Source organism: Pelmatolapia mariae, linkage group LG5, assembly GCF_036321145.2.
Source record: "Pelmatolapia mariae isolate MD_Pm_ZW linkage group LG5, Pm_UMD_F_2, whole genome shotgun sequence".
In the NCBI taxonomy this organism is placed as follows: Eukaryota; Metazoa; Chordata; class Actinopteri; order Cichliformes; family Cichlidae; genus Pelmatolapia; species Pelmatolapia mariae.
Window position 1 is genome coordinate 27,678,599 of NC_086231.1, and position 19,767 is coordinate 27,698,365.

At 42.0% G+C, this 19,767-nt stretch overlaps 1 protein-coding gene across 1 annotated transcript in view; it reads right to left on the reverse strand.

The window, feature by feature from the left end:
• Nucleotides 1-257: 257 nt before the first annotated feature.
• The window catches only part of adamts9 (ADAM metallopeptidase with thrombospondin type 1 motif, 9), a 38,151-nt gene continuing 18,641 nt past the window's right edge, over nucleotides 258-19,767 (reverse strand). Inside the window, exons 24-40 of the mRNA XM_063473166.1 lie at nucleotides 17,769-17,876; nucleotides 17,502-17,669; nucleotides 15,822-16,064; nucleotides 14,774-14,935; nucleotides 14,477-14,653; nucleotides 9,945-10,115; nucleotides 8,247-8,423; nucleotides 5,927-6,097; nucleotides 5,505-5,699; nucleotides 4,969-5,098; nucleotides 4,536-4,630; nucleotides 2,756-2,850; nucleotides 2,475-2,608; nucleotides 1,999-2,090; nucleotides 1,439-1,543; nucleotides 512-620; nucleotides 258-342 (exon numbers count right to left, since the gene is read on the reverse strand). Coding sequence (XP_063329236.1) covers nucleotides 531-620; nucleotides 1,439-1,543; nucleotides 1,999-2,090; nucleotides 2,475-2,608; nucleotides 2,756-2,850; nucleotides 4,536-4,630; nucleotides 4,969-5,098; nucleotides 5,505-5,699; nucleotides 5,927-6,097; nucleotides 8,247-8,423; nucleotides 9,945-10,115; nucleotides 14,477-14,653; nucleotides 14,774-14,935; nucleotides 15,822-16,064; nucleotides 17,502-17,669; nucleotides 17,769-17,876 — 2,313 coding nt within the window. The 3' untranslated portion in view covers nucleotides 258-342; nucleotides 512-530. The remainder of the gene's footprint in view (nucleotides 343-511; nucleotides 621-1,438; nucleotides 1,544-1,998; nucleotides 2,091-2,474; nucleotides 2,609-2,755; nucleotides 2,851-4,535; nucleotides 4,631-4,968; nucleotides 5,099-5,504; nucleotides 5,700-5,926; nucleotides 6,098-8,246; nucleotides 8,424-9,944; nucleotides 10,116-14,476; nucleotides 14,654-14,773; nucleotides 14,936-15,821; nucleotides 16,065-17,501; nucleotides 17,670-17,768; nucleotides 17,877-19,767) is intronic.

A 19,767-nucleotide genomic window follows, 5' to 3' on the forward strand; every position in this document is an offset into this window, starting at 1 on the left:
TAATGACAGTATTAAAAAGTTAAGTAGGCAAATGCCAAAATACAAAGCGCATTACTTTGGTAAAAATCTCACAAAAAGGCAACTGTGTGGTGTTATTGCCTGATGCACCGTGTGGTGCTTTGGAAAACAAAACACTTAAATTACATTACAGTATAAAAAATAAATGGCACAGTACAATAAATAATAAATTTTATCCTTCTCTTTACAGTATTGACATCATTTTAAATTACACTATAAACACACAGGAGGAAAAAGAGGTTGTTTGGAACGGTTTGAACTCAAAGTTGGCTGTAGCACCAAGGAGGAGGGATATGTTCACACAATGAACACCTGAACACAACACTGCAAATCAAAGAAAGAGAGAGAGAAGACATGAGCCACGAAAGCCAATTACCCTGCAGCGTAGCAGTACATCAAAAAATGCATTCGGTGAGCGCAAAAGCAGATTATAGTTCTGTTTTTTGATAGAAAATATTTCATATTTACATATTGTTATTCATGTTTACCTCACCTGTTTGATGGCTTTGTGTTCATTCCACTGTTATGGGCAGACTGTGACCAGAGGACGGTATACATTTACCACAATAGCCTCCACACATTCCTGACACTCTGCTGCCATCCTGTGGACACGAGAATAATAACATGGGTACTGTGTCTATCTGCTGTTCCAAGAATTTGAGGATAGGTACAAAAGAAGCTGAGTGAATTCTTCTCTGTCGCCTTTAAAGTTTTGCTTTTCTTGTTAATGATTTTAGGAATCTTTGTAGAAAAGATCCTGATGAGTAAATTTAAATGCACCCTGAAATGTGTTGTTTTGGGTTTTCTTTTTTTAAAGACACACAATGTCTGAGGCCCACCAAGCAGGTTTGTTTCTAAAGGTTGGCAAACAGCCTCTTAGAAACAAGCGAGAAATGCGAGCTAATAGAATTCCACTAGCGTAGGTAACAGAAGCAGGCAACTTAATAGTAGTTTCATGCAAACATCTAGAAGCAAAATGGAAACTGCATTAGAAGAGTGCTCCAAATTCACTATCCCATGACATGAAAGCCACAGCGCCTAGTAAGCGCTTTGTCTGATTTTCACTGGAGTGCTGTCTTCATCCCGCTGTCCCAACAAGGCTTTATCTAAACTGCCTGGAGTGCCCAAAGGAGGGCCAGCTGGCTTTGGATGTCAGACTCTGAACACTTGTTGGCATCTCTACTTCCTCCTATTTTCTTGCCCTGCCAAAAAGCACTCTCCAGCCTGATCTCCATTTCAAAAAGTGGAGGGTGGTTGTAGGGGGCACTTGAGAGAGAGCAGCTGCCCAATAAAGGTTCTCTTTCAGCAAGGAGCTCTGAACACCGAACCTCCTTTGGAGCTATGTCTACTTAATCTGCAGCCCAACAAGCACAAAGCAAGTATATGAATTAATCCTCTGGGCATATATGTGATGTTTTACCTGTGATTTTTTTATCGTCTTCACTACAAAGGTGCCCTGGGACATCCAAGAGGTGTCGTCAGCTAGCCTGAGCCCTGTTCCTGACAGGTTGATCTTAAAGCGCCCCTAAAAGGACAGAGGGATGGAAAAAAGGACAGAAATGAGATCTGGCATTAAATTATAGTGAAAGTTCCAACAGAAATGAAAGTAAATCTTGCTCTCTGCTTCAATGCAGAGACCTTTAAGTGCCTGATCTGCAGTGAGCTACTGAAAAATAAAGAAGCACAACATCACAGAGTAGGAAAGGGGTTTAATATTATTAAAAATATCTATTTGACTGCAAAGTAATTGTATTATTTACATAAAAGACAACTTGTCATTTAGATTAGATATTAGATTATAAGAAAAGCAGAGGTGTAATTAATAACCATTTCATTTTTTTAAAAAAAAGACCCCTGATTTTATGAGTCCTTGCTCAGCTGAGCAGTTTATTTGACATTTTATTTATCTATTTTTTGCCACAGTTTGGCTTTTCTTGATATGAAAAGCAAAATAATTATAATAGATGTTGTCATCCTCACCTGCGGACAAGGAACGGCACTGTAGCAATCTCCAGCTGTACCAAATGGAACACTCTTGCCTTGGTGGGTAAACGCAAACTGCCAGTCTGTAGCTATAGGTCAAGATAAAGCAACAAAGTGATCTCTTAAAAACGTCTCTCTAGGCATTAGTCGTTATAGTAGCTCGAATGAACCTTAATAATCGTGACTTGCATCTGCCATGGTGAGCAAATCTTATGCTATTTACCTATAAATCCAGCCTGCGTTTCAGGCTGAGCCAAACTGCAATATCAGTATAATTCCATCTAGTTAGAACAGTTTCATTTAATCCCCTCAAGCCTTGTAATTATGTGTTCCTTAAATGGACCTTAAAGACATCTTGAGCCCATTAACCCTCGTGAGCATGACCATAATTAAATGCCAAAGGAAGTTCTCATTTTGAAGTAATGTGGAGTTAACATTTTGCACAGGATGCTGTGAGACTGTGGGCAACTTACTGATGATGTTCATCTTGCTGAGGTCCAGGCGGACTTTGGAGAAGGTGGTGATGCCAGCGGCACTGTAGTCTCTTCGACAGTCGCAATCTTCTCTTCTGGAGCCATTGGCTGGGCACTGGGTGGGGTCATTGAGCCTGGGAAAACACACGTTCGCCAGATACCTTAGCTTAACTTTACACTTCCATGGAATTTCTTCATTTACAGAGAACATAACACTGCCAGGAGTCAGGTGGAGTTTTTGTAATGAAAATGGCTGTCCTTATTGTTATCCTCCTGTTTACCTGAAGCCAAAGATCTCTGAAAAATTCTCCCCTTCACCCGTCGCCAAGGTGATGTACTCCCGCGGAGCCTCTGTCTGCATTCCAGCACAGAAGACCTGAGGAGGAAAAAAAGCAGCAGAGGAGCAAGAGGGTAAGTAAAGGAGGGAGACCAGAGGTGGGGCAAAGGGTAAAGGAAAGGCATAGAGGTGATAGGAAGATACAGGAAGATTTGTCAAAGTACAAACAAGGTGCAGAGGGGAGGAAAGAAATAAAAATAACAGTCATAAGGAGTTGAAAAAAACGACAAGAAGAGAAATGTTAAAATGGACAATTAAAACCCCCTAAATCCTGCAAGAGCTTGTGGATATTTTGGCAAATGATAGTATGTAATGGTCAGACAAAAAGACAGATTTCCTGTGTTACATGAAAAGTACTACATCTATTTGCAACCTCATATACAAAGCCACAGTGTCCGAAAAGTACCTAAAGATTTTAGTGAGAATTGATTTTAAGCAGCTGGCACAGTTAAGTGTGCACATGAGGAGATCAAAGATGCGAGCAGTGTAGAGGAGCATTCTGTGATCCTCAAATCGGACGTTTCTTAGCTTCCACTCAAGGAAAATAAGCAGAAAGCAGGTTTGATGCACTTTTGCTCTGGCTTCACTTTTCACATCTGGGAGCAAAGTCCATCTTAATATACAATCTATGACAGAAACCTTTGTCCAGTAGGATCTCTCCTCAAGACATGCTGGAACACCATCATTTAACTAATATAAAGGTGTATATATTTGGTATATAAAGCTTTTTTAAGATCTTTGTCTTCTGTAAAACACAGTGCCCAAACCAAACTGTTTGGGAGGCTCTTTTTTCATGACACTGGGGCAGAGGACACAGTGCAGGGGACTGACAATATGAGTGGAGACTTTGGCTGTGAGCTGAGTGTGAGTGTTATCAGGATGACTAGACGAGATGCACCATAACCTGGCTTCAAACTGTTCTTGACGGAGTCAAAACTACACTGATAAACAAAGCCAACAGAGAGAGATGCACTGACAAACACAACTGGGGGGATGTGGAGCGGACGGATATGCATATATGGGTGTGGTGGTGGGGGGTTTCTGCTCAGGTGCAGAAGTAGAGGTGGGGCAGAGAGGTTCAGGCAGCAGCGTCACTGACTGATGAGCACAAGCAGCCACACACTTACAAATCATCTGGGCCTTCCTAAGCACAAGGCTGGGACCTTGAGCTCTCTCACACACACGGAGAGCTAACTCAGGAGGGAAGACCTTCAGGATAATTTGCGTGGGCTCTGGGGCGCTGCGCTGGTTAAGGAGCTCGCAGCCTTGTATGTTTTACTGTGTGTGAGCACCTTCAACACGTAAAGCTTAATAATCAAAGAAAAATCTTTTCTGTTTATGTGTCCTTTCATTTGAACAAGCAAATATGTTTTAAATAGTTTGTCACTTCCTATTTTATATGTTAGCAAGCAAGAAATAAAGTACTGAGTTGTGTCAGTATCATTATTTTATCTACTGATTCGTTGCATTTTGGGGATTTGTTTGGTACATGATATTCTGAAAGATTTGGAGAATCCACTAAAATCCCTGTACGGACAGGGTCTGAATTATTTACAGTTTGGATACAGGAAACGGAATTAATTAACATAAAAAACATAAAATAACGGGTAAAATATTTCAAGAGCAACCTACTTTTCAGCTGCTTTTTCCCCATCATAAATCAAACCAGTTGTGGCCTCACACTGTGCTTTGAGTTGTGGTGTAATAAGCTGATATTATCTTACCTTGAGTGTTTTGCCTTGTATGCTGAGAAAATGCTCACTGTCTGGCATGGGGCCATTCATGGTCTGGATCTCTTGACAGCTAGAAGGCAAACGGCCTTGGAGAAACACAAGAAGAAATAAATAAATATTCTGTGGGGATACGGGCTCGCATGGTGCACAAATGTGCAAATGTTGGCAGTCACATCAAGTGGGGCAAATCTCTTTATCGAACCAAAGAAAATGAAACACCCCTCACACTTTGATGTCCCACGGTACCGTGGGGAAGCAAACAGGCTAAACAGTAAATCTTTGATGTTTGCTTCGGCTCATAAATATTTCACTAAAGGCCAGATTTCTGAAATGACTAGGTCGTGTTGAGCCATTCCTTGGATTTTGTCTAATCCTAGTAGTCTTGACCTTTGTTAAAAGAAAGGAGTTTTATCTCAGCACTCACAGTTTGGATTCCTGCAGACCTTTTTGGCTTCTGGCATTACATCTGGGGAACACCCGTCGCTTTTCTGGCCACCGGCTGATACACACTGCACCGTCCTCGCCGTCACTCCATCTCCGCAAGTCACTGAACACTGAAAGGAAGCAACTTATCATAACAGTGCGAAGGTAATTCTTGCAAGTGAAAGTCTGTCAGAAATTCTGTCTTCAAAGTGTCACTTTTTAAAAAAATGGACATGATTCATTCGACCAGTGTTTAAGCTCAATGCTGAAACACTAGTTGAAGACAAGATTTTTCACATACAATCAGCCAACTGCTACTGTTTTAATGTCAAAGAAAGCCATGAGTCGTCACAAAAAAAAGAGTAAATATATTTTGGATTAATTTTATTCAAAAAATAAATTATATATATATATATATATATATATGAAAAAGGTGAAAAACAGTCCATTTTATCATGCATTTAGGATTGACATCAATCTGCCTTTGATATACTGATAAATCGCTATATCCCATTTAGGCAGTCCAGACTCACTCACCGGTCCCCAGATTCCAACCCTCCACTCTTGCAGCAGAGGGCACGGGTCCAGATTACAAGGCATGTAGCTCTCAGGAGGGGTCCCAGGGCAGTTGGACAAAGACTGATGGCCATACTCATAGTTGTCATTCTCCACATGCACCTCACTGCATGAGATCAGACGCTGGCGGTAGCCCTGGCCACAGCTGGCTGAGCACTGGAGGATAGCATAAATCACCCGCATGAAAAAAAGAGAACAGTGTACTTTCCATCATGTGCGCGTCATTGGACTGAAAGGTGGTGATTTGCACGCTCGTTCTGAAGAGCAAAGCATTACCAATTTAACTCAAACACAACTTTTACAATTAAGATCTGAAGACAAAAAAATGACTGACACTACATTATCTAGATGTCACACGGGCTGTCTGCTTGTTTGACTCTCACCTCAGTCCATTCCCCTGTAATCCAGATGAATTCGCAAGCGTGGGTGTTGCAGCTTTCTATTTCTGGGGGTCTGATCTGGTTCACGCAGTACATCTCGTGGACCTCCCGCTGGTTGTGGTCCACGCATTTCAAGGCTCGTTGTCGGCGGCCCGATCCGCAGGACTTACTACACTGTAGAGGAGACAAGACAGGAAACAATCTTTCACAGAGAGTACAAATAGAAAAAGAGCGGTATTATTGGAAACTCTGTGGCACTGCCAAATTAAAGTTGCAATATACAATGCACACACAGCAAGGAAGCTCCAGTTCAAGCAAAGCATGCATTCAGTCATTAAGCACTGCTTTGGGCTATACAGATGTTAAGAGGAGGGGAAAACACAGTGCTCACATCCCGTGCCAACAACATGTCTGATCATAGATGAAGTTTCAACACCTAGACCTTTACCCCAAAAAAGAGCTTTTTTCTTACTGTCAGACAACAATCATCTTCTTATTTTGAAAGTAAAACTTGAAGCATGGTACCCATTCATCCCATTCTTTTATAACAGCTCATTAGGTCAGACCTAATATAAATGATGTATATTTTCTAAACAGAGCTGCTTTAGTGCAGATCAGCAGCACAGCTTAATATATCTCTGAGGAGATTTGTGGTATACAAGGCTGGAAAGAGAGACAGATATCTATGATCAGGGTGTAACAATCTAATAGTAAGTGCAGAATTGTGTGATCAGCCCCTGACCTATACCAGATAAATTTCCATTTCAAAGATTGGAAAAGCAAAATGGGCACAATAAAAACCAGTTAGCACCATTTCGTGCCATTCCACAAGTCATCGTGGCAAGTATTAAAAGCATAAGAGCAGCAGAATGAGGTGACTGGGATTAATTTGTTGGTTTTTTAATCATGGAACTACTGTAATAATGCCTTGTAAAGGGGCTTATGTGCTGGTTCAGATATTACAACACTCAAGTTTGCTAGAGTCATAAAGATTTATCAAAGGTCCAGAAAGGCTTCCACATGTGTCAGAAACACTCAGCAGTCAACCAGCAGGTCTTTTTCACTCTTAATAACTTTAACTTTGTCAAACAACTGAATTACCTTAATCTGTCATAGTGAGTTGTGCTGTCCTGAGAAGTACTCAGGTTTTAGGTAGCCAAAGATACTATATTTCATTCTGAGATGTACCGGGACTGGATACTGTGTCCTTGTACAAGGCAGGGAAAGAAATACTGCCTGTGTGAGATGTAACTATCTTATGTGTGGGTACAGTGTAAGTGTCTAAAACACGGTAATACTTCCTAGTTGAAATGTTTTAACTGCCTCCAGCTGTTAAATGGGACACCCAGGCAGGGACCTCCGAGCACTTCTGCAGAGTGATTGGACTCTTCTTTCAGAAAGGCATTTCATGTTGTTTAGTGACGCACATTCACCATCACATTAGCAAAGTGAAGAAGGAGCTCCTGGTGCATTTCCCGTTCTAATAAACAGCAAACATGTGCAGACTCTATCCTGCAGAAAATAGCCGATCATTACTTTGCACCAAATAAAAATGGTTAATATTAAAGGGACAGCTCACCCCAAAATCATTTACTTATTTTTTCTCTGTTGCTCTTCATCTATCCAAACTAACCGAAGCAGAGAAGAAAGAAAATAGTTCCTAAATAAAAGCTCACAGCAAAAGTTGATTTTTTTTCTTTTTATTTATTTATTTATTTACTGTTTTATGATTTCTGAAGACAGGGGTTTTTTGTCACTTTGAGCAGCATATGGTAAGTCACATTCGATCCCATATATCCAAAAGAAAGGCAACATTTCCACCCTGGAGATCTCCAACTCCATCTCTTAGCAGTAAAGAGTACATTTCCCTCCTGGCACTAATAATGGGGCAAGTAACAGGCAGATCTGTGTAAATGAAAATCATTACAACTCACTGAATTCTCAACCAATTTTCGAGGGCTTTTGTTTGAGTATAGATTAGAATAACCATCTGACTGGTTATTGGATCCTCAGTGCCAATTAACAGTTTTGCCAAACTGAATACTTTTTGCGTCGTCTTTGAGTTTAAGTAAATAGACTAATTCGCTAATGAGAGGAACTTGAGTTATTCTGGGGTAGGGGAAAAAAGGGGATTGCCTGATTTTCATCTGCCTCTTCTGCTCCCCTCCCCTTTGGCCTCCTGACAGGCAGCTGTGCCTCCTACAGAAGCAGAGACTCTCATCCTTGCCCAGATATGTCAGAGCAAATTCATCCGCGGCACTAGAACTACTTGTTTAAGCATGCAGATTACAGTGTTTGTTTGTGCAGACTTCTACTGGCTTACCGGTTGCCAGTCCTCCTCTCTCCACCGGTAGCGAGAGGGACAGTCAGTGACCCGGCAGCTCTGGCTGGACGCTGGTCGGGAGCGCTGGGGACAGCCGGTCTCCTGCGAGCTCCGTTGGTCTTCAAACTGGCAGAACACCTCCCGCTGCTGGATGCCATCGCCGCAGGACGCTGAACACTAAAGACAGGGCAGGTAAGAGCTTTGCATTGAAATCATTCAATCTGTGTTAGTAGTTATCCATTGTAATATATTTTTATATAGAAGACTCATAACTGATTTACTCTAAAGTATTTATTTATGGGGAATGCTTTTGCCAAAATGACTATTTTATTCATGTCATGTAGATGCTTTTATAACAATAATAATAAAAGACTATGCAAATTACATTTTGATGATAAAAGCAACCAAGCGTCTGTGTAAACATTTAAGCTGTATCATATCAATGCCAGTTCTACAGATATGTAAAGAATCAAAGTTGAAGTCTGGAAAGTGGTTTGGCACATCTGTGTTTAATCTAGAGCAGCATGTTTGAAATTAAAGCGTGTCTTTTCTGCTGACATACAGAGCACATTGTGTAGAGGGTGAAATGAATGAGACTGGGGAGTGGGGAGATGCCTGTCGTTTTCTGCCCTTAACCTTAACTGAAATGTAAAACAACTGTCTTATTTTGACTGTTTGAGATATATTTGTAAGACGATATCTTACACTAACCAATTTTTTGTCTCCTTTCAGACAGACCGCACTTCACTGATATCATTGTAATGCTCCTGGATCACATAACACCTATGTAATAACAGATGATTTAGAGACAAATAAAGTGATGGAGGTGTAAGGCGGTTTGTGTGTTCTGGAGCTCAACCTATAAAAATGCATTTACTACAGGCATATTTATGTGTCCATTTATTTGTAACTCAGTGAAGCAGCTGAACTTTGAGGCACTCCAGTGTGCTGTGCTATGCTTGACTAAGAGCCTCGAGTGGAGTATCATTTTCTGCTTGCGTCATGCTCCACAGCTGTTTAGAGGGGGACGCACATCCTCTCTGACATGTAAGATGTTTCTGTGTGCTCAGTCCACTCAGTCCTATTGAGAGAAAAGGTGTTGAAAGGCAACGACCAGGTGCACTTTGTTGAGTTTGTTTGGCGTGATGATGCGAGTGTATTGCCTCAAGTAGCACATTCAAAAGACCAACATGTGGTTCCCATTGGTGAGGCAAAAAATAAAATTTAAAAAAAGAGAAAGAAGGGAAAAAGGGCATGGAAGAAAAAGTGGGAGAGGGGATGAATGGAGACAGAGAGGAGAGGAAGTTGAGGACCACAGAAAAAGAAGCTATAGAGATGAAAGGGGTAGATTTACACTGACTCTAATTCAAATACAAAGGAAGGGGTGCACATCCATCCTGCCGCCCAACTTGGTGGACGGCGGTGCCGTAGCACCAGTGTACACCACCTCAGACTCTGGCTCCACCCTGGCAAACCACCATGTGATGTTTAAAAGCAATCACGCCTCAGTTGGTGGCTTAGCATAGTCCATGAAGGCAGTCAGGTTCAGCTGTGGCCTGTTTCACACATATGGATATACTTGCCTGTAAGCTGCAAAGTATTAAAGTGGGGCTACGAGAGAGAAACAAAGCCAACATGTCTGGCACCGTGAGAACAAATAGCTGAGAAGTGTTTAATGGCAGGGTCAGAGAGTCCTACCTCCCCCCAGTTGCCAGTTTTCCACTTAGGACATCGTCCACCTCTGCAGCGGCGCCGCTCGCTGGGTTTGGACGACACGTGCTGGCAGTACTCCTCTGGGACAGGACGTCCTGACCGGGTCACACAGCTCACTTTGCGGGATTTGAAGCCTCTTCCACAGGAGGCTGAGCACTGCAAGATGGAAATAAGAAGACCAATAAGAAGCAGAAGTATGTTTTAACCTAAAGCAGAAAGCATAAAAAGTGACACATTTCAAAGGAATGAATTTTTATTGAGGGGGTATTTTGTTGATATCAAGTTTAACTGTAATTGATTATTCAGCATTAAAAATGGGATGTAATAAACAAGAAATTAACAAAAAATCTCATTAGTATTTGTGAACTCGTGGGCCCTATTTGTCACTCACAAAAAAAGGATGTGAGACCCGATTACATGGGGAGAGGTGGTCCAGTTGTAAAGCGTGCCTCATCATCCCGGCAGCAGCTTGTTTCACCTCCGGGTTCACCGAGTTACTGAAAAGCTAACTCAGTGTGACAGGCAGACTCACACACACAGCAGCAGCACTAAGGGAGGAGTGAGTTGGGCTGGACTGTGCTTGGATAATCAAAGGGGGCGTTGCATGTGGGGATGGATGGGAAGCGACAGGCTCAGAGTTGAACGAGTACGTGGCCCAGCATGTGGCTCTGTCCTGATCAGCAAGGGACTGTACTGGACAGGAACAAGCTGTGACCCCTCGCCTCATTCAAGGAGGTGAAAAGGTAGGAAGCCTTGTAAAAGGAGGGACGACTAAAGTGCTTGTTCCCCTTTACAAAATGCCCTGGCATGCCTGCGTTTATAATGTACTTCATTTATTGTAATTGTCTTGCAGGTAAATTGTTTATCCAATCAATAAAGACAAACGTGAGTCATATCGACACAGTGTGGTTATTTTAAGGAGACTTTGTTCAAATTTTGTAGCATTTCACATCATAAAATTACACTCTCCTGCTACGCTTGTGTGTCTTTACTGGAATAGTACATGCTTATCGCATGTACTATTCATATATTACTATTATAGCATATATTACTATTTTTCATATATTGGTGTAAAATAACTTTGCATGCAAATCTGACAGTGCTGATGTATAAACATAGCTGAGAAGACTATTTCCACCCATGAAATTTAGTGGCAGATCTTTGGTCTACACAGTGTGGAATGGCATCTATCTACCCTCCACCAATGTCACTTTATTTTGTTTGGCTTTTGTCTTTTATTTCATTTTTAAAAATCTGGATCACAAGTAATTTCCCACAAGTCTGTCTGTGCTGAAGGGATGAATCAGGATGGGGCCCCTCACTAGATCAAATGTGACCTTTGACCTGCCAATGCACCACTGAATAGTCTTGCTGACGCCACCTTTTATTCAAGTCACTGTCAAAGGCCCCCACAATGGTCCACTGTCATTAACCCGCATTAGACCAGAGCAGAGGGGCCTGCCAGAAAGGGGGCAAAGGGCGCTAGCAACTCCATAGCCGAGCAGGCAATACAGAGCTTCCCAGAAAAAGCCTCAGCGTGCATTAAGAGTGAATGAGCACAGTAAATGCAATGGGAAGTACACCGAGGCATTGTCCCGCAGGACTGAGATTTACCTTAATGGAAACAGCTTTGAACTCTTGACACATTGTCAGCGAGTATGTTCTCACCGAGGTCAACAGAAGCCCTGAGCGCATAAAAAAACAAGGGTAATGCTCGGGAAAAGAGGACTTCTTTATAACCTATTTGCAAGCGTTCTTTTCTCATCTTTTAACCTAAAGCACTAAACAATAAAAACCACTTCCTTTGCATGAACACACTGCAATTATCAAAAAGCTTGGGCTGGTGAAATCCTAATATGGGGGTTAGCAGCAGGAGTACAGTGTTGCAAGCACTGACGCTAGCATTAATGAATGTTGCTAAAGGCTGGCACAGGGATTGGTTACTGCAATTTCAGCATTTCATTTATTTTTAAAGCCAGTCAGTGCAAATCGCCAGCAAGTCGTGTCTTTCCCTCAATTTAAAGCGACCTCGGTGTGGTCACTGTATGTGATGTAAACCTTTTTATTCAGGCAAGAATGAAAAAAAGCCTTTGATAGTACCTCTACTTCACTTTAATTGTAACCTTTTCTGCAAATGAACAGAAATCCAACAAATCTGTAAAAAAAAAATTAAATATTGACATAACATTATAATGAATGAACAATAAATACAAGTAATTACATAAATATACAGAAATATTCTTGAAACATAGACTAATACTGCCATTTGTGAATAAGAGACATACATTATACTTATTTCAAGAGCCTGTTGATATAGTGTTTGTGTTATACTGCTATTCTGCGACAAGAGGTTGACTGCTTAGACTGACAAATGAAACTGGAGGGGATTATGATATAATTCACTATTGTGTTCCACTTTCACTGATTCAACCTAGATTTGGTTTTGTGCTGCCTTACAATCACACGTGGGAGTCACTACAAGTAAAAGTTCTCATTAGTAAATGACGTGTGGTAAAAATGTACTCACTGCTGTGTTAACAGGCCCTTAAAATAAGGTGTGATGTTGGTACAGACATTTATGATCAAGAGAAGTCAACTGGGTGGGCTTCAGGCAAAGTTGACCCTAACCACAGATTCTGGATCAGTTTGAACCATCCTCACAGTAATGTTAAGCGTTACGGGGCAGGAGATGACACGCGCTACAGATCTGTGTTTAGGGCCATCATCTGCGCAGGGTAGCATCGACAACTCATGCTTAATCTTAGCCAGCCAAAATCCCTCCAGTGCAAGGGAGAGCAAGATACGGCAGGGGGGGCAATCATAACAGAGACTGAGGTAGACACATTAGGTTGGCTCAGAGTAAGAGCTCTGAATACAAAACACCATTAACTTCCCCTGTGGTCACAGGTATTACATGTTTCAAAGCATGACATTTAACAGCCCGTTCTCTTAAAGGTGAGACAGTCAAAGACAATTCAAACATTATTTCATCAGATCTGTGATACACTTTGCATTTAGCTGATCAATCAGATCAGTGCAAACTGCTCATGGAAAAAAAAAAAAAGTACAGAAGAGGCAACGTGCCACAATAAACACCTAACCAACCAAAAAAATTTAAAGGTTCTCTTTTTGAAAAAATATTTATATCTCATATCTCCCTTGTTTGGAAAAAGCACCACTGTTATGCAGGTCATCATTGTTTAATGGCTAGTTGAGTTGTGTTTTGTTCCAAGTGAGGTATTGTTGAGCATAGCATATATAGCAACTCCAAGTACTTACTGTACAAAGCAAACATTAACTAACATAATATAAATACACTCATATTAAGCACCTTTGAAGGATTTAAAACTACTGTTTTGGCCACACTAAGGAATTCTGGGTGCAAACCCAAAACTGGAATACAATGGCTATCCGGCCTAACTACCACAAACTTGTCGGAAAGAGACACTTTATTTTACAGTGGCAGTACAGCCACTGTTCGCTGGTGTTAACTACTGATACTGGACGTTTCAGGCACTTTTGACTTGACGTATGTCTCCTTCACTGTCATTGTCATTACGGGACAACAGCGTTGTTGCTTTCAGGGGGGTAGATACATAAACTGTAAAATAAAGTGTCTAAATAAGATTAGTAACTTCTCTACATGTGCCTTAAAACAAATTGAATTCCTAATATAATAGCCATTTCATAGATGCATATAGTACAAAGATGTATATATAGTATACAGCCCATATACAGTCAATATGTAAGGTGGTGCCTTTTACGTTCATAACAGAACATCGACTATATCATGTAGCACCTCATACGTGGAGATCGTGGGCCATTCTTTGGATAATGAAAGAACAAGGCAGCATATTGTATATTCCTGATATACAAAAACATTCATCAGTATTTGCATATGAACAATGATTGGCTAAATGTGCGAATACAAAGAGCTAAGACACCAAATAAGACACTTTTTTAAAGTTAATACTATTTACAAGAGATAAAAAGGAAAACATCTCTTAATAAATTATCTTTTAAAAACAATATTTTACAAAACTAACTTTGATTGTGATACAACGTAATCCTGAATTATTAAAATAAAAAGAAGAGAAAACTAGTACGAGGCTCAACAACAGTTTTCTAACTACTCATGAAAAAAATTCTTACGGTCACAGCTGTCACTGAAGTATTATTTTTTTTTGTGTTGTACTTTTTTGGCATATTGCAATTAAGCATATGTTTGCCATTCAAGTGCAACAGAAATGAATCTTTCCAAATGTCTTGAGGAAAAACTGACTGACCAGTTGCCGGCAGCAGAGAGGGAGCAGTAAGTGGAGGGGGTTAAAGGTAAAAAGCTGGAGAAGCTGGAGTATGACTTCTCCAGTGTAAAAGCACCACAGTCAACCTGCCTCTTTAAAACTGTTTGTGAAAGAGTAAGACTACATGCATTTGAACATATGTGAGGTTAAAAAAACCAACAATAAAAAACGGTTATAGAGTATTTGGTTTTGTTTTTTTTTTTATGAGCGTACCGAGGTCCATGGGTCTGTGCTCCAGTGGGGGTTAGACGGGCATGGCTGAGTATTGCACTGCTCACGATCTGGGGGCTTGTCATGGATCTCGCAGCTCAGATCATTGAAACGCTCGCCGTTTGGACGCTGACACACCACCAGCCTTGTCTTTATCCCACCTCCGCATGGCTTCGTGCACTGAGGACGGCACACAGAGAGGTCGCAAGTTTGTGGATTAAAAAAAAGGAGCTGACAGCCATGTTTTCATGTCAAAATATGCCTGTCTTATGTGAGACTACTTTAGTGTGTCCTTCTTACCTCTCCCCAGCTGCCATACACCCACTGTGGACATGGCCCCGATTCGCAGGATCTTTGCTCGCTGGGTCGGCTGCGATCTTCACAGCTGTTGGCAGGGTAGCCGTTCTCATCCTGGCACACTACCACACGCCGCTGGAAGCCTCCTGCACATGTGCTGGAGCACTGTTTTTGTGTTTTTTTTAACAGAGATAAGAGGGCACAAAAATAGTTCCTTGTTATTCAGGTGTAAAAGAGTTTAGTGGATATTTTATGCTTCGTTTAAACGCAGCGATTAACAAACATATTCTCAGCCTCGCGGTATTAAATCAGTGCACATACAGTATGTGTAATATGAGGTGTATATGATGTGAACACAAAGCCCACACAAAATTCTGACAACACAGAGACGTCACATGCGACATGGCTAAACTTCTCTGCTTCTAAAATAACGTTCTGAGGAAGGAAGCGTGACCAGAAATATCTTAAATCCTTCCCAGAGTTATTTAAAGGTCACGGCTATTTTTTGTCAAAGATTATCAGTAACCCAGTTAAAACAACAAAGAAAAAAAAACTGCAGGAACAATACAGAGAAGGAGCTCAGTGGGACAGGATAGCCTGGGGCATTTAGGTCACACTGTCCTTTGGTGCTATTTCTAAATGGCTTAGATCTCATCCTAAAAAGAGTGCAGGACCTAAAGAACAGAGTCCAACTTTTGAGCTCTTATTCAGGACTGTGTGACATTACACAATGATTCTTAAACCCTACCCTGCAGCTCCAAAGCACAGATAATATATAGGTATGACTTTGATTTAGGGTGCCTTAAAAGAATAGTCCAAATTATCCTCACTCTGTAAGAAGAGCATAGATCTATATAGGAAGTTTTTATGGTTGATATTTAAGTAGAATTTGAAGATTGTTAGCTTAGATTAGCGCAATGGTAACAAAGTCTGCCAACCTTTTACTTAATGAAGTGATTGGTCCCACAAGATTAATGCAACATCTTAAATATCACACCCCTGAGGTTTGTTGACCAGCATGATGTAATGCATTGTGTTTAGGAAGCCTCACCGCGCCCCAGGGTCCAGTCCGCCATTGGTGGGACTGGCTACGTGGCAGGTTCCTGGTGCTGGTGTTTGGTGAGGACGGAGGTCGGGAATCACTGGAGCGGGACGGGCACTGAGACATGGCACAGTCCTGCTCTGTGGCAGGACGGTCGTCTGGGTCACACTCACTAGCGTTCACTTCTTGGTCACTGAAGTTGACGCACAGTACTTGTCGCGTCGTCTTTCCCTGGCCACAGGTGACTGAGCACTGACAGCACAAACACATGGAGAGGGTGAAGAAATGAAAAGGAAAGGTAAATGCAAATATACACAAATCCAGTTGCCATAAAAGGAAAGCTGACTTTCTTTGATAGCAGATTCTTGACATTTCTATTCATTGTGACCTGCTGGTGGTGTCACAACCCGGCTCAAACCAGACTTGATGAACAGAACCATGTCAGATACAAAAAGATGTCATCTTCATGCTACCAAAGAGCTAACTCAGACTTAACCTGGTGTTAAGGTTACAGCAAAACTAAAATTTCTCTTCAACAGACTCTTACAGTATCACTCTAAATGACCCAAGTAGACATTATTTAGAAAAAAAACAACACCACAAGTCAGATCCTCCACCAAATGCTAATTGTGTCTCCAATCTTGCTCCTCCCTAGCAGAGTCCACTCAGTCTCTCGCGTGATCCATTTCACTTATGCAACAGCAGTTCATAAAAAACATGACCTATCCAGAGGTTTACATGACTCTGTCACAATGTTTCATGTTATTACAGATACTGTAACATGGTTCTGCATGCATTAAGTTGATGTATATATTGTGACGCTACATTGAGCTGTACTGTACTGCAAGCTGCACTGGCCCGGAGAGCAGTCACAAAAATCTCTCAATTTGGATTTTTCTGTAACAGCAAGCTAGAAAAAGATGATTTGCTTTGGGTTTATAAATCTGCCGTTGTCAGTCTTCTGTTCGTGTGTGTGTGTGTGTGTGTGTGTGTGTGTGTGTGTGTGTGTGTACATGGGATAGGCCTCTGAAATATTTTAGTGGCCTTGGGATGATTTAGGATATTTCTTTTCAGGGGGTCAATGAGTGTCTTTGGCTTGGCAGTGCATGTGTGGGTGTGCATGGATGTGTGCTTGTGTGTGTTGTGTATGTGTATGGTGACCAGACCTGCAGTCTGCCTGAACTGTAAGGCTCTGATGAGAAACATCTGTAAACAAGACTGGAGCCCCTCACTACAGCCCCTTGCATCTCCCAGCTCAAGAACTTCATTCCTGATTCCCCTGTCTCTCTCTCTCTCTCTCTCTCTCTCTCTCTCTCTCTCTCTCTCTCTCTCACACACACACACACAAACACACACTCTCCTCCTCTAACTTCACTGCAGCCCTCCTCCAGTCCAACATCCACGCATTCCAGCTGCCACCCTGTCTCCACATCCTGGCTGGCTAACACATTAACATCTGCATAGCGTGTGCAGACACTGGTTGTCAGGGTTAAAATGAGTCTACAGTGAACAATGGAGCAAACATGGAGGGGGGAGAAACACATCTGGATGGCAAATATTGATGACACAATTTAGGTTAATCTGTCACTATAAGGAAATAATTATTTTGTCAGCAGAAAAGCTCTTTTGCAAGTTCTTAATTATTTGAACCTGAGTCAGTCAATCATATACACATGTTGGTCTTCTTACCACTGTCCATTCCAGCACTTTCCACTGTCCACAAGCCACGACTGTGCACACTTCCCTTGAAGGGGGCTTTGGTAGGTGGGCGCATGCCGACTCGTCGGCCACGCCGCCCTGGTCGTCACGGCAACTCACATAGCGCATCCGTGTCCCTTTGCCACAGCTGGCGCTACACTGTTTTGCGGAAGAGAAAGATTAAGAAACCGGAAACCAACCAAATGAGAAAAGCAGATAAAAAGTAAAATAAACAAAAAATGTGACAGCACTGCCAACCTGTGTCCAGGAACCAAATCGCCACTGGGTTTTGTGGCCCGGGTGGGAAGGGACTTTGGTCCCTGGGGGAACAGGGTGGCTGCTGGGACACTGGGCTATTTCACAGTCCTGTGGAAGAAGAGACACATACACCCATTCATGCAGTGATTAGCTAAATGAATATACTGTAACAACATCTGTCCCTGACAACAAAATACCATGAATATCAGAGATAGCTTTTCTGACATGGGACAGTCGTGAGCAACTTAAACTATATTCCTTCGGCTCTACGTTTGAGAGTAGTTATGCTTCCCATCGACCCTTTCCCCTCAACTTACCAAAACAACATTAACAGGGTCCGCCCCGTCAGTTCAAACTATGGATTGTGGCAGTAAGCCACTCAGCATAAAGCCCTGATCCCTGTCATAACAGGTCATAGTGGAGTGGTATTCAGGGCTCCAATGCCTATGCTGGCGTGGTTGTAAACTCCACCCCTAATCCACCCCCTTGTCCCGCACCTTCCGCCTTTCCCTCTTTGCCCTCCATATGCCCTCTGGTGCCCTCTGACCCCGTGTCTTTAGGAATGAGTGCTGGATCGGGTCGCACAGACTTGGGCTACACATTCAGCATGCAGCCTCCAAAAAGAAACAAAATAACAGGAAGCTCTCCACATGCTTCCTATCGTACTTGCATTTGCATGCATCAATAGAATATTAACAAATATATACTACAAGAAATCCAAGACATGTACAACCTTGTACTAAAACCTCCCTCCATCTATCAGTCTCTCTTTTCCTATGCCCTGGTGCAGGGTGGTGGTGGGACTAGTGGCCTGGTGGCCCACTTCATGGCTGGCTGGTTAGAATCACAACGAGGTGGGGCGACTGCTTCAGGGTCACTGGTCACCAGTCTCTGCTGGTCCAAGCACCGGAATTGCGAGCTGCTGTGACTAGAGGGGGGCCTCATCCTGAGTCTGCATGCTAAGCGCTCTGAAATGGGTTTACGCCCTACGCTGACCAAACAAACCTCTCATTCAGTTCAAAATATTGCACGTTTCTGTCGGGGTTTCTGTGCAAGTTGTGTGCAAAGTTCACCATATACACACACACACAAACAATCGGCAAGAAAATTAACCTCGGTGAGTGTCATTTCCCAACATCGCCCTTTGTCAGTCTACATCATAGGTAAGTGGAGGAGGAGCACGGCTTTGAACTAGCCTACTTTAAATACTGAGTAATTATTTATTTGAAGCATGTCCCTCTGTGATATAGCTGTGATTTCTGATTTATTTATGGCTGCCACAAATACAGGATGTTTTGACACAAAACATGCGTGAAAATCAAACCGGGGGTAAATAACTATGCACTCGTGGTGCTGGAATCATTGGAAAGTTAAGTGGTAACGAGACAGGGAAATTGCAAGCTAGTGCTTCTTCAGGTCCGAAAAAATAATGCTTGTAAATTGGAAAAAATTAGTTAATACATTCTTCAGTCCAACCACTTTCTAAAACATTCATCCATCCATGGAGGGAACTAACTGGAGCCTATCCCAGCTGCATATCGTAGGAGGCAGCAGGGATAGGCTCTTATGATGTGTTTGCTAGATAATAGAAGGTCATCAGTCTATCACAGGGTTAATATAGAACGACAGACAACCAGTCACCCTCACATTTACATCTAAGGTCAGTTTAGATCATGTCTGTATCATGCATGTCTGTGGACTGAATCAGAAAGCCAGAGTACCTGGAGAAAAGGCACAGAAAGGACCCAGCTGGCTGGTGGACTCCAACCCCAAACTATCTTACTGCATTTTTTAAAAAAGAGCTTATTGTAAATTAGTTGATCGTTTACATAATAAGCAAATTCCCATTGTATGTCAAAGTAAGAGCAGGGCAGGTAAACTTTGCTGTTTTAAGCTGCAGGTTTGGTCAAACTCTGCAGCGGGCTGATGTTCCAGTCTATGCTTCAATAAGCATAAAGAACTGTTTGTATTTAACCCAGTCTGATTATGTCTGGGAAAG